Consider the following 13,844-nt stretch of genomic DNA (forward strand, 5'->3'; position numbering starts at 1 on the left):
GATTTGTGGGTGCTGAGAAAAGTAGCATAATTTATGGTGCGATTTCGATTCGTGAAGTGGAGACATGTGTGCGAACTAGCGAATTTTCGCAAGCGCGCCGATAATGACAGGCGATTTCTCATACTATATACCTAAACCCAAATGGACTCTCTGACTCTGACTCTGGCTCTGAATCGGAGTCCGACTCCAACTCTGCGCTCCGCCACTGTGCTCATTTCGGCAAAGCACCAGCCATTTGCAGCAGCTGCGACCTTTGACATCCATCCAGAGCCACATTGCTGCGAACTGTGCACGTAATCACGCGGCCCCCTCCACAAGCATATTGATGGGTGGAGAGGAGGTAGGATGCTACGGGTGAGGCACGTAAAAACAAACTTGATTTTCGGCCATCAAAAATGCCATAATTCTTCCTTGTTTTACAAATGTTCTCTTTGACTTTGTCGCACCACGTGGCACGGCCCGGCCCGGCGCGGCGCGGCTCGACACTACGAGGCAAGGCAAATAAAAAACGTGCTCGCAACTTTGGCAGTCTTGTCCCTATCCCCACCCCCACCACCACCCCATCCCGATCCCGATCCCTAACACATCCTCTTTCTCCTCTGCACCACTTCGTGCTCTGTCAAACGCTTCTGTGCAGCTTGTCATGCGCCGCTCTGATTTCTTGCAATATACTTGTATTTTTGCGAAATTATTTTTCAATCATAACGCGCCGATCTGTGCGGAGGGGCTGTGGCATAATGTACAAGTACGTGCAACTGCCAAGCAACAGACGTTCCACGTTTTTTCGTTTAAGTGACAAATAAGTTTTCAGATTTTTTTCGACAGATTCGTGCACTTCTAAAATATTTGAGTATGTCTAGTTATTGTTTCTGCCTCCAATCTGGTAATCACTTTCCCAGTAATAGTGCTAAATATTATCAGAAATATGTACATACAGGTCAATGGTCCGACATAGTATATACTTGTATGTTCACCTTATCTCAATATCAGCATTAAACATACATATATACATACATATATACATAGTACAGCCTTTAGAGATTTTAATTGATTTCAACACACTTATGTATGTATAAGCAAGGGCGTACGCAGCTTTTACCAAAGTAGGGGGGAGACCCAAAAATTAAATTGATTAAATAATGAACGATGCATTTAAAAAGTTATTTATCGATACGGTTAATGAAAAAACTTCAACAAATCCAACTCAGCTCCATTTTAAGGCGAAATAGTGCGTCATAATGAATATTATTATAATGAACGACTTCATAAGGCAAAATTGCGTTTGCCCTTGCATATAAGGAATAATGATTCATTATAAGTGACTTCAGCCCTATCGAATAGAAGTTTCTTTAAAATTTGTGCAAAAATCAATCTCAGTAAACCGAAACAATATGATAAATAAGCAATTTCATGTTTCTAAATCTTCTTCTTACCATATACATATATTAAGAATAAATTATTCCTTCTTCAGGATTCGAGCTCACGTAAATGGTCAATGATTGGATATTTACATCGGGATTATGAACCAAAGTAGCAACAACAACAATAGCTGCTGACAATGAGTAGACAGAGATTTTTTATGGTTATAACTTTCTTTAAAATCGGTCTATTTTTCTTATTTAACGTATGTACACTACGGTTGTTCTTCGTCCGCTTCGGTCGATTTTATTTTTTTTACTGTTTGATCACTAAATATGAAATTCTCAGCTTATAAATTTTTGCATCTCTATTATTTCCTTAAAATTTATACAAAACACTGCACTAATAAAGGAAGTTTATAAACAATATTTGTAAATTAATAAAATGTAATTATTACTAAAGTTTTCAACGTCAAATTAACGATGAAAATTTTTGGAACTCTTACGCTAGGGTTGAAAATTGCAATAATTACGGAACGAGGCACCTATGTGCGTTCGCCCTGATTGGCGATTAACGCACACCCCCATTCCCTTCCCATCCCTTCAGTGTATAAGAGCACGGTTTTGGAAAATTCGAATTGCAGAAGAGGGAAAACGCGCTCCAACATTTGTATAAAAAATCTGAATGTTGATTTAATATGTACTTTACTGCATTCAAAATTCGTTTGAACTATCGATAGCAGCGATGGCTTTATATAAAACTATCGAAAACATCATTTTAGATTGTTAAGCATTTGGTCTTGATTTTTTCATATAAATTGTCACACTTAATATGCTTAAAAGGCGTAGCTAAAACGCGTCATTGTTCTCAAAACTGTATATAATCATTTTTTAAGTAAGCCATACAAGCTCATCAATATTACGAGTACATTATTGATTAACAACATTAAGTAAAATACTAAGACAGTCTCTTTTGTTATATAAACATTTTTTATTTCAAACATCTGTTGATTTTTACCCTAATATCAGCTATTTTTCTATAGAGAATAAATTTTTTTAAGCATCGATGCTTTTCCGTCGACTCACATCCCTAACACTTGGCGCGTCAAAATCAGTTACGAAATAAATCTCGATTTTTGATGCAACGAATTAATTACATCTATTGTGTGCGTCGATATCGAAATATTAAAAATATCGGAGAAGCTCGACATATCGCAGGCAAACATCGAAGTATTATTGAACATCGACTTATATCGCGCATCCCTAAGGTACGCGGGAAATTAAGGTGTAAAAAAAGCTGTAAGAGGAAGTGATAAGGAATCATTAGATGGGATAACTTAGTTAAGGGTATGTCCGATTGTGCAGAAGTCGCATCTTTTGTTCCTTTCGCTGCCTCCGATAAATGTGTGCCCTTTTCGGGCATGTGGAGACGAGAAAAATGGAAAAATGAAGAGGAAGCAGTGGGGCTTAAGCACTCGCCGGCTGTGCACTAAACCACAAAGCGTTGTTGTCAGGATCGGACATTTTAAGGGTGCTAATAGACCCAGCGACGACAACGACATAATTTATGACCGCATTCCAAGCTGGGGGGCCGGGGAGCCCCAGAAAAGGATGCGTCCGAGTCAAAGCTGCAGTTGTTGTTATTGCATGTATGTGTGTGTGTGTGTATTTAGTTTGCTTGCCGCAGTTGCTTGGACTGTCATGATGTTGTAATTGTTTTCTCAATTCTGCCAGCGGCTGTCACTGCACTCGGCCTAATGGACACACACACACACAGACACGTGGGTGCGGGGGCAAGCTTAAGTTGTCATATGTGTGTGCTACAACGGCCTACACAAGCATGGCAAATTTATGAGCTTACATGAGAGCTACCCGTAGTTGACAAAGGCCCATGCCTAAGGCACTCTCTCCCCGCACACACACACACACTATCATTAGCCTTGCCGAATGGCTGCATGCTGTGCATGTCCAACACATTTTCTATACTCGTATGACGGGAAAACATGTTTCTATTCGAATACACACTACTATATATATATATATGTATGTACATAGCAGCATGTAGTCATCAATAGTTGTGGCAACAAAAAGAGTTGACATCGTTAGTTAGTTTTGCAATTCGGCCGAACGGAAACAAAACTGCAAATAATAGTAGCCATTACTATTTCCATCTACTCTCTTTATCTCTTCAGAGCTGTCACACACTACAGACGACTAAAAACAAAAAACAAAAAAAAACTGTAAATTGTTTCAGTTTAAGCAACAAAATACACAACATTTTTGAAAAACTACAAATTTAAGTATGTTTTTGGACGCGTATGGAGCTCCCAAGGAAGTTACGCCCGAAAATCTGCATGAGTACCCATTCGATTTGGTAAGCCTCGACCAATAAAGATCTTCGCCTACTTGTTCAAAATATTGTCGTACTCCATATAGCATGGCATAATGCTGCTAACATCGGCCGAGCATAAGGTATTCATTCCACCACGCTGGCAAGGCACTATTTATAGCACTGAGGATCTCTTGCACAATTATCGGAAACGCTTCAATGTAAGCAGAATACCAATTGGTTCAATAGTTTACAAGATATTAGGTCCAGAGATACATGTATTGCACAATGATTACTGTACACATAGATCAGAGATGAGCACTTCATTCAATTTCATCTGCACCGCTACATCGATATACCTATTAAATATCTATTAAAATTCCTATATCGATTGCTCCTTTCTAGCTTAAATGCAGGGATAATTTAAATGCTTCTGAACTTCCTCTATAAAGCATTGTTGGTGTTTTTTCTGGGTAATTCTTCGGTATTTGATTTAGATCGTAGATCAGCGAATATTCAGATTTTCTGAAGATGCAATGTATTTATTATAGCCTGAAACTTCATTAGAGATGATGTTGAGAGATTTTTGAATCTGTTAAAGGACGAAAGCTCCTTCACTTCTTTCAGAAATAATAATTAGTTTTTTGTTCCTCAACTTATGGTTTAAATAAAAGAGAGCTGATAACTACTACAAAGATCATACAACATATATATAGAGGTCGTGAATATAACAGGGAATTATACCCTTCGAGAAAGACTCTACATTTCAAAGAAGATTTGTCAAAAGCTGATGATTTAGAAAGCCATTGTATTTAATTGAGTGTAACAGATATTATAACTAAATTACCATTTAGTTGTTCCTAGAAGTGCTTAACTATTTATTGGAAATTCGCTTCATCTTGCCATACTATATATTCTACAGCCCGATCCCTATTTGTTCACGTTTCATGCATTGACACCGTACGAGCCGGAATTGATTTGCTGCGAACGCGTAGCCGTGGAGATAACTGTGCTGCCAGCTGGTCAGAGTATTTTCAAGAACTCCGAGATTGTTGTATATCTGGTTAAGTCGAGTGACATTAACACGTTGATCACCAAGGAGTTGGGCACTGAGCTGAACCTCTTTCCGCTCAATCATCCCTATCACGCCCGCATTATGGAGGAGGGCATCGACATTGTCTATGTGGATGATAAAATTTATAATGGTGGTTCCTCTGTCGGCTCCGGAGGCAACGGCCAGCTCTTCAGCTATCAACATCAGCGTGTCTACAATTTGCTCAACAAATTGAAGCCCATAAGCGTGAAGAGCCTGTCGGGCAAGCAGCTGCCTGAGGTGCTTTTCAGCCTGTGCCGCAAGATCGGGACTACCAATAATAACAATAACAACAACAAGCTAACAAACAGTGCTGGGGGGAATAAGGTGATGCCGTAAACTCTTACACTCCATATTTTCTGAACCAGTCCACACTTAAACCATTTCCATTGCACAGTGGAACAGGTCATTAGGGTTGTAAGAAATACAATTAAATAATTAGTATTAAACCATATAACCATAGAGCGTATACTAATATTTTATTGTTTAATATTTGTGTTTGAAAGCCGAGACGCTTTCGCATAACTTTGTAAAAATGTAACTTGAATAAGAATATTGTTGATCTAAAGAGGTTAGCTAAAGAAATACATACCAAGTTCTTAAGATTTGTAAATAATTCTAAAAAATTTGAGAAACAAGCAAAGAGGGACGTTCCCCCTAATTAATTAATTTTAAGTAAACAAATATTTGCCAACGATTGTGACTGTTTCTTAAAAATCACATCTTTTAAAGATGTTTATGGAGGATAAAAATATTTTAAATATTTATAAAAAAAAGGAATATTTGAACTTAACGGACGGGTAATACGAGATTGGTGGGAATAAATCTGATACCTTAAACAACAAATTATATTTATTCCTCCCAGCAGGTCTGTTCGGCCATCCGTTTGCGGATTGAACTATAAATGCTAAAGTAACCAATCTTGGAGAGAACATTCTTCTAAGTTTCTGATTTTCTTCTAATCACGACTCTCCTCTTGTCACTGCTGGTATTTCTCCCCAGAAATTTGTCATCACATTCCATTGAATATTAGCGCAATGGGCCTTCAATATTCTTAACCCATACATACGCGTATATGCATTCTAAAAAATGACAAACAATTGATTTTAAAAGGTCATTAATTTAGGTTTAGTTTTGAGTTCACATTTACTCTTTTTAAATTATATTCTTGTCTGAAAAATTTTGGGTTCAACAAGTAAGGTATTCTATTTTATAAAATTTTGCAAGCTTACATACTCTTATGAGCTACTACTTGTATTAAGCATTAGAATACGATTAAGCTTAATTCTGTTCACAAATCGATTGGGGCCACTGTCTATGGCTATGACTGTCTGGCAGCAGGCCCCGAAAGTCGCTCTTTGTTATCTGATGGAGACGCATTACTCTCGGCTGAGTGAGCGACCTGTCTGCGCTTTGTCTGCTCTAGACAGTTGGCCGCCCCTTTACGGGCCATCTTTTGGAGCCTGGCGCTGCGTTCAAATGCCATCAATTGATTTAGCAAATATTTTTTTGTCACTATCGCGCCATGTCAGGCCAAGTTGTGGGCGTGGCTCATTGTGGCATTGAATGCAAATTTTGGTATTCAAGTGCTTGGGGAATGCCAGAAGTCCTTTAAAATTCGAGTATACGCATGGACATTGGCTTTTAAATGTATGTTGTTTGTGTGTGTGTGTGTTGGTGTGTGCCTCGGTATTAGTATTCATAACCGAATGCCATTTATAATATTTTGTGCTGCTAGGCAACATAATCCCTAAACTCTTGCCCCCTTGCTGCGTGACCTCTGCATGAGATGCTTTTTGTTTTTGCCGGCATGGTTTTTTTTTTACCTTTTTTTTGCATAAAACTTTTGGCCAAATATAATCTCTTTGTGGTCTTTTGAATGCGGCCTTTGGCTATTTTATGGCTTTACGTTTCCACGTTTACAATTCAATAGTTGTTTGTGCTTGGAATATCTAATGGATGTGTGCTGGTTAATTGAGTTTTGCCAAATGTTGAGACTTTTGCTTACAAAAGTATTAGTTGGCATTAAGCTAAGCATTTAGTTGATGTTGACCCTTTTTGGCCAAGACCCAGAGCTAAGTGGGGGTTGCAGTGTGTAGTTCTAATTGCATGGTGTTTGAGCGGAGAAGCGCTTTAATGAAATGTATCCAAAGGATTCGCACGTGACCAAGCGACTTTGTTGTTCTCGAATTGTAAAGTTCACCACAAGACGACAGTTTGAAATTGGAGATACTCGTATGTACATACATAAATATATATATACTTGTATAGATACCCGGCAAATGGCTTAGCAAACAAATTTGAAGCAAATCAAAAAGTTAAACACGACTGACAACAATAACAGCAACAACATCAGCCATAGAGCAGTGCAAACAACGAGAACTGCAATATCCATGAAATGAAATTGCCAGCGCGGCAAACAGAGGAAAAAACCAATACAAATACCAATCCGCATAGTTTACAGGTATGTTGTTGTTGTTGTTGCTGCTGTTGTTGTTGCTCGTGCTCAGGCTGTTACCGTTACTCACCTGTTACACACCAGTTCAATAATTGATGTAAATCTGTCGCCGCTGTGAAGTGTCACAGCTGCCGGCGTTGTTGAGTGCCGTGTTTATCCTTTTTGCAGAATCGTTAGAGCCTGTCGTTTTTATGAAAGTTGTTCACAAGTTTCCGTTTTGTCTTTTTTTTTTTTTTTTTGTTGTTGTTCACCATCTCTTTGACAGCACTTGAGACTTTGTGGGATTGCCATGGAAAGTGCACAGCTGTGTGGGTGCCTGGATGGGGTGGCTGTTGAAAGCTGGTAATCATTGTTGCCTCGCACTGGGGTAAGGCTGCGATTACCTGTAGTGACAGGTTCAGGTTAAAGGAAAAGGAGCCCAGCACTTGTGACAAGTAAATACAACTCGAGTAGTTAGTTGCGGCGGTTTTCTATTTTTTTAAAACGAAATAAATGCCATCTTTATCAGAGTTGACTTCAAAAACTTAGAAAAATCCATCGATCTAAAGTTGTGCTTATCACAGGTATAGAAATATTTAAGAACCATTATGCAAACGGATAAACTAATCTTAACTTTGTGAGCGAATAAAAGGCAAGCCTGTGACGCAATTTGAAAAGTAAATTGTTTCCACTATTGCCAAGGGATAGGGATGCTCGAGCTATGGAGCACCTCATGACCACCAGAAGCTGTCCCTGCAGTAAGCAAGCCCAGTGAGTGAGTGGACAGTGTGAAAAGCTCGGCACAGAAGAAGCGCAACAGTGGCCGTCAAGTGAAAGAAACTAGAACTGTTGAAGAAAATTGTCTTCAATTTTGCAAAGAGCTTAACAATTGGAGAGTAAAGTATTGAAAGGTGATTTAATCATAAGAGATTAAAAAAAGAACTGAGCAAAAAAGCTGCCAATGCCCACATGAAAAGTAGTGAAGGAAACAATGGATCACGAAGCAGGTTGTTCGATGGTGTGGAACTGTTTCTCATGGTGGAGCATCGTAGTTTCAATTGAAATAAGCCACCTTTCACCTTTCAATGCATACGTATTTGAATTAAATGTATTGAACTAAAACACTAATCAAAATGCCTTTAAAAGTTGGCAAATAAGTATATGGATACCAAACGTAATCTCTGAGCAGAATTCACGCAATTCATGACAAGGTTTCATTGCCGACAGTTTTATAAACACGTACGAAGTTCAAATAAGTTAACACGTAAGAACATAAGCTTAATTAGAAGTGTTTACAACAAAAACAATATAATAAAAACAGATTTTTTATAATAAGTATTTCAAAAACCAGATTTAAATTAGAAATGTATTCTAAAAAGTTGTATACTTCCTTATTCTTAACACAATGGAAATTTGCCTTTATAATATAAATCAAATAATTTAACAATGATTTTATCCATTAACATGAGTTCAGTAATATATTCACAATTTTAAATTCATTGTTTGGAATACAGCTTCTAAGGGGAATCCGTGAATGTGAAGACGGTCCGATTGTTTTCGTCGTAAAAACTTATTTCGTTATCCTCCCTATTAACTCGAATGTAGTAGTACGGTGTGTCTATATGTTTGATTCGCTTATGCAGCATTACATTTCTAAGGATCGCTATTGCCACTTGATTGTTTGATCGCACAGAACTTACTTCCAAAACACTATTACGGAAAGTAGATTATGAGTCCAACTTATGTTCTCATAAGAATTCGTGCGCTCGGCTCTTCTGCTGGAATACAATCTCTATAGCTCCTTGGCATTGAATGGTTTTTCACAATCAGCTCAAATTGGCACGGTTAGTCGTATTACTATATTAATATTTAAACTATCAGCGAGTATTCAAGTAGCTTTTTCTTCTTTTGAAAACAAGCTGTTCACACACTGCAACTGATTGAATAACAAACTCCACTGGCAAAATAGTACACAATTAATGTACTTTGTTATTTAAAAAATATATAAACAAACAAGTGATTTGAAGTCAGACGTTTTCTAAAGATATACAAAGGGGAATTATGATTTGGATGTTATACATTTTTTCCACAAGTCGTTGCCTTTATTTCTAATTTAAATTATAGCGATTTACAAACTTAAATCTTATTCTGCAATCACACAAATGAACGTTTTGTAACTTTTCAACTTTATTTTGCGAAATTTCTTATACACAACTATGACTTGATCTTTCTGCTCCAGCAAAAGCTGCTAGATTGCTGAGCTTACTCGATTATGAGTCCAACTTATGTTCTCATAAGAATTCGTGCGCTCGGCTCTTCAGCCGATGATAAATCACATTGCTCAGGTGGCGTAGAGTCATGAATACTCGCAAGTGCCAAGCAGCCACAGGCCACAGACTCCAAGGACTCGAAGAGCCGGCCTTACACCTTTTTGGGCTTAACACACAAAATTCATGGCACTTGAAATGGAAGCCAAGTGCAAAATATTTGCACCAAAATACACGACCACCCGTAAATATAGAAGCACTCACATATATATACAGATATACTTGTATAAAGCCTTCGCTAAGGAAGCTCACGTTGGCTTATGCTAAAGAGAAGGAAAAAAATTGAAAATAGTATCCAAACGAAATAGCAAACGAGATAAAGCTAAAAATAATGAAAATGAGATGAAAATTATTGCAAGCTGTGGAGGGCGGCAAGAGGCCGTAAATCAAGCGGCGTCCAGCTGCGACCTGAGCCTGGTTAACCGTTCAGCTGCTTAATTTGGCTTTCATTGGGCTGCTCTGCTCGGTTTCTGTTCCGTTCTGTTCTGTTCTGTTCTGTTCTTTTTTGTGTTTTATTTGATTTTTTCGCAACAGTCCGACATGAATTATTTAAGCAACTCCAGCTGTGCTGATGCGATTTGGCAAGCTGTAATGAGCATGCTGTGGCAACGAGGGGCGTGTCTTTAATTTGAAGCCTCTAACAAGCTTAATGCCAAGCAACGCACTCACACAAAGCAACAGCAACAAAAACAACAAGATCAACAAGACAACAACAACTAAGTCCAGTCAAAATACAAACTTCATTTAATGCAACAATGGCGTCCAAACAATAACCACGCGTCCATCGGGGGACTTTACAGCTCTTTTTGTGGCGGCAAAAGTTGCCATCGACTTTCCAATTTCAAGTGAAAAATCCCACGAATGGAAATGTAAGCAAAAACAATGCAAGGTGGGCCATTCACTTCGCAAAAAGGAAAACCAAAGAAACCAAACAGCAGTGTGAAAGCCACTGCACCATTGCCATTGAAAGCGAAGTTTGTTGTATCTCTCCATCTCCATACGAAAACGAGCATACGAGCACAATACTTGTATGTGCGATATGTACTATATAGTATGTATGTACGATTCTTGTATATTTGTTTGTCCGCCTGTGTCTCTGCCTTTGTGTGGATGAAAAATTCGCAACAATAATATGGCAAACGTTGTGCTGGCATCTGAAAATCCTAAAACCAAATAAAGCTCGCTCTCTCGCTCGCGTTCAGTTCGTTTGAAATGTTTTCGCAATAAAAACAACCAAAAGGATAACATCGCGTGCCCAAAGGCGACTCTAACAAAAACAAAAACAGAAACAAAAATGAGAATGAGAATGAAATGTAAGTCTGCTGCTATGCGGTGCATATTGCAGCAGCAATTGTGTGCAACAAAATGGTGGCAAATGCAACAATAAATGCAACATTTACAATTCCCTTCGCTGAAGCGCATTCTTAAATGCTCTGAAAAATGTACTCTGACAGACTATGGTTATGCGAAAATAAAATAAATATTCTGTAGATGTTTCTTATTTATTTGCTGACTTTATATTTTATAAATATATATATACTTATAATTAAAACTTAATAGTTGAGGCTGAGCAAAGAATCTACTAAAATTCTGTAATAATATCCAGCAATGTCCTCAACACTTTGGAGGCTACGGGCAGTTTGATCTCGGGACCAAGGCTCCTCCAAGCCATTCGGTGCATTATCGCAGTGTTTTTATTTTTTTTAATTTTTTATCAGAATTTGTTGAGTATTGCCAACAAATCGTCAGAAAACGATGCAATCTGAAGAAAAAACTCCCAACCACGACGGCTAATCGATAGGATTAGGATAGGATTGACCTCCAGAAAGAAGACACCACCAAAATAAAATACTTCTGGTATAAGCAAATCTGTGCCAAGAACTCTTTACAGGATCGGCTTGAAAGCAAAAGAAACCACTGTCGGAGGAAAGTATTGCAGGACGTCTGAAGTTTTGCATTTATTAAATATCAAGAGACTACCAATAAGAATTGAAATTAAGCTTTGATTTAAATTAAAAAACAATCTTTGACTAGAAATTTATTTGAAATTTGGACCGAGTTGAGAAATAAAGTTATCCCAATAATAAGTTAGCAGGAGAATAAAACTTGATAATAATTAGTTTGAGAAAAATGGAAAACCACTCACACGCTGGGGAAGTTCGAGTGGACAACCATGTTCAGACAAATATACTGAGAGTACGTTAAGGATCGTCCTTACAAAGCGTACTCAGTTCGGTTTCTAGAGAGGATTAATGATAATAGGCCAGCTGCAAAAATTGCAAATTTGCAAAATTTCCGAAGCTCTGCGAAGTACAAATTCAACCAATCTAATGCAATACACTGTAACAGAAATAAGCCCCTTAAATTGTAACGCATTGATTTTTTGATAGGATGGCCGCCCTACCCTAAGATAGAGTGGCGTGACGAATGTAATGAAATGTTTAAAATATTTATGTGTTGCCTTTCATTGCAAAATATTTAAAAATAGAACAAATGAAGAGTGCGTTTATGTGAATGCCCTTGTTTCGTACACAAACCAAAGCTTCCTGGTAACTCTTTTCTCTAACAGATAGGAGCAATTCGTTGAATAATTGAAGCTCGCATAAATAGATTGATACGATTTTGGCCAAAGCCCAATAGAGTATAGAAAATAGATACATAAATAAATAATAATAATAAATAATAATAATAAATACTATAATAATAATAAATAATAATAATAAATAATAATAATAATAAATAATAATAATAAATAATAATAATAAATAATAATAATAAATAATAATAATAAATAATAATAATAAATACTAATAATAGCTTCTCAGATGCTTTTGGCATTCCCCGCCGGCGTCTCACCAACAAAACAGCAACAAACCCCGACATGACAGTTTTTTTTCCCAAATTATGAGACGAAAGAAAACAGTTAAAGACCATCTAAAATGTAAGCTGGCTTAGTAAAACTCCGGTATTTTTACAATTCTATCTCAAATGGGAAATGACATTGGTTTTTGCAAAACCTATACCGCATAAATTATATTTAAATTATTTCTATTTTTCTCAAATTATAAAGGACAAAGGCGTGGCGAGGTTTGAAAGTACAATTTTTAAAGTGTCTTATAATGATGGTAAGCACCTTTCTTCGAGTTCCTCCTCAGCTCTTTCAATATGTTTTAAGGTAATCTAAAAAAGTATTGTGCCCTACATTGGTTGACAAATGCTATCAACATTTCAGAGTATCCTCTATGCACTTGCCGGGGAGTATTAAAAAGCGGTGGCGACTGCAGCAGCTGCATAAATCCCCTGAAATTTGTCTGGAAGGCGCATTCATAAGACTGACGAATGATGCGCTGCTGTGCAAATTATTTGGGCCATTAGCATGACAAGTGTGGGATGGGTGGGGTTGGGGGGAGTTTGGCCAACAACTTGACTGTAAATCTGCTGGCAAGCTATTGTTGTTGTTGCTCAGCAGGACCATAGAATTCACTTTTGAACGAATTACAATTTAAGTCTCACCTAGAATATTTGGCCACTAATTGGCCCAAAAACAAAGGCAAGAAGATGCCAGCAAACTTTTAATAAATTTGTAAATTAGTTATAAGCAACTCAACGGCAAAAACAACAATGGTTGTTAGAGGTACAAGCCACGACAAAGCGGTCTGCCATAAACAAGACAACAAAGCGCCGCTAACTATGCAATGGCAATGAATAAAAAGCGGAATGGCTGACTCGAAGGACGAGTAATGGGTGCGGGCACTGTTGAAAGGCGGCTGTTTAGCATTAAACCAAATTGCGGCAGATGGCACAGGCAAGCGACAAACGCACACACACACATATATTTTTATATATATATATACATATAGTATATAGTACATACATCAAGCTGCTGGCAAAATGTCCGCGTAAGCGATTTTTATTTCGCTTTGTAAGTTAATTTGCGCACTATTGTCTATCCAGTTGCAGGGTGTGGTGCTGTTGTTGTCGAACTGTGGCTTCAAATGAAATATGTGAGGTCAAAAATGTTGACACCTTGTGGTTTCATAAGAGGTATGGATGTCCATATCGATTTCCTGAAAATGGTTGCATGTTGGTGTTGCTCATAAGGCCAGAAATGGTTGACTTTCCTTAATTTGCTTGAAGTTAGTTTGTATAAATATTTGGGATTTTAGTTGTGTTGAATAGAAAGAATAATCCTTTACTAAAATGTGTGCTCATTCTTTCATCAAGACATAAAGTCTGCAAGCGTTGATATCATTGGTTCCATTCCACGAAGTTAAGCAAACCATTTTGTGAACATAGTTAT

General features: G+C 37.6%; 1 protein-coding gene across 1 annotated transcript; it reads left to right on the forward strand.

The window, feature by feature from the left end:
- Window positions 1-3,565: 3,565 nt before the first annotated feature.
- Window positions 3,566-5,393, forward strand: LOC115631814. The gene is made up of 3 exons (XM_030528650.1): window positions 3,566-3,732; window positions 3,795-3,908; window positions 4,610-5,393. The coding sequence occupies exons 1-3, from the start codon at window positions 3,661-3,663 to the stop codon at window positions 5,117-5,119; spliced, it is 696 nt and encodes a 231-aa protein (XP_030384510.1). The 5' UTR covers window positions 3,566-3,660; the 3' UTR covers window positions 5,120-5,393.
- Window positions 5,394-13,844: the final 8,451 nt, after the last annotated feature.

Source organism: Scaptodrosophila lebanonensis, unplaced genomic scaffold (assembly GCF_003285725.1).
Source record: "Scaptodrosophila lebanonensis strain 11010-0011.00,11010-0021.00 unplaced genomic scaffold, SlebRS2 tig00001412-arrow-pilon, whole genome shotgun sequence".
Lineage (NCBI taxonomy): Eukaryota > Metazoa > Arthropoda > Insecta > Diptera > Drosophilidae > Scaptodrosophila > Scaptodrosophila lebanonensis.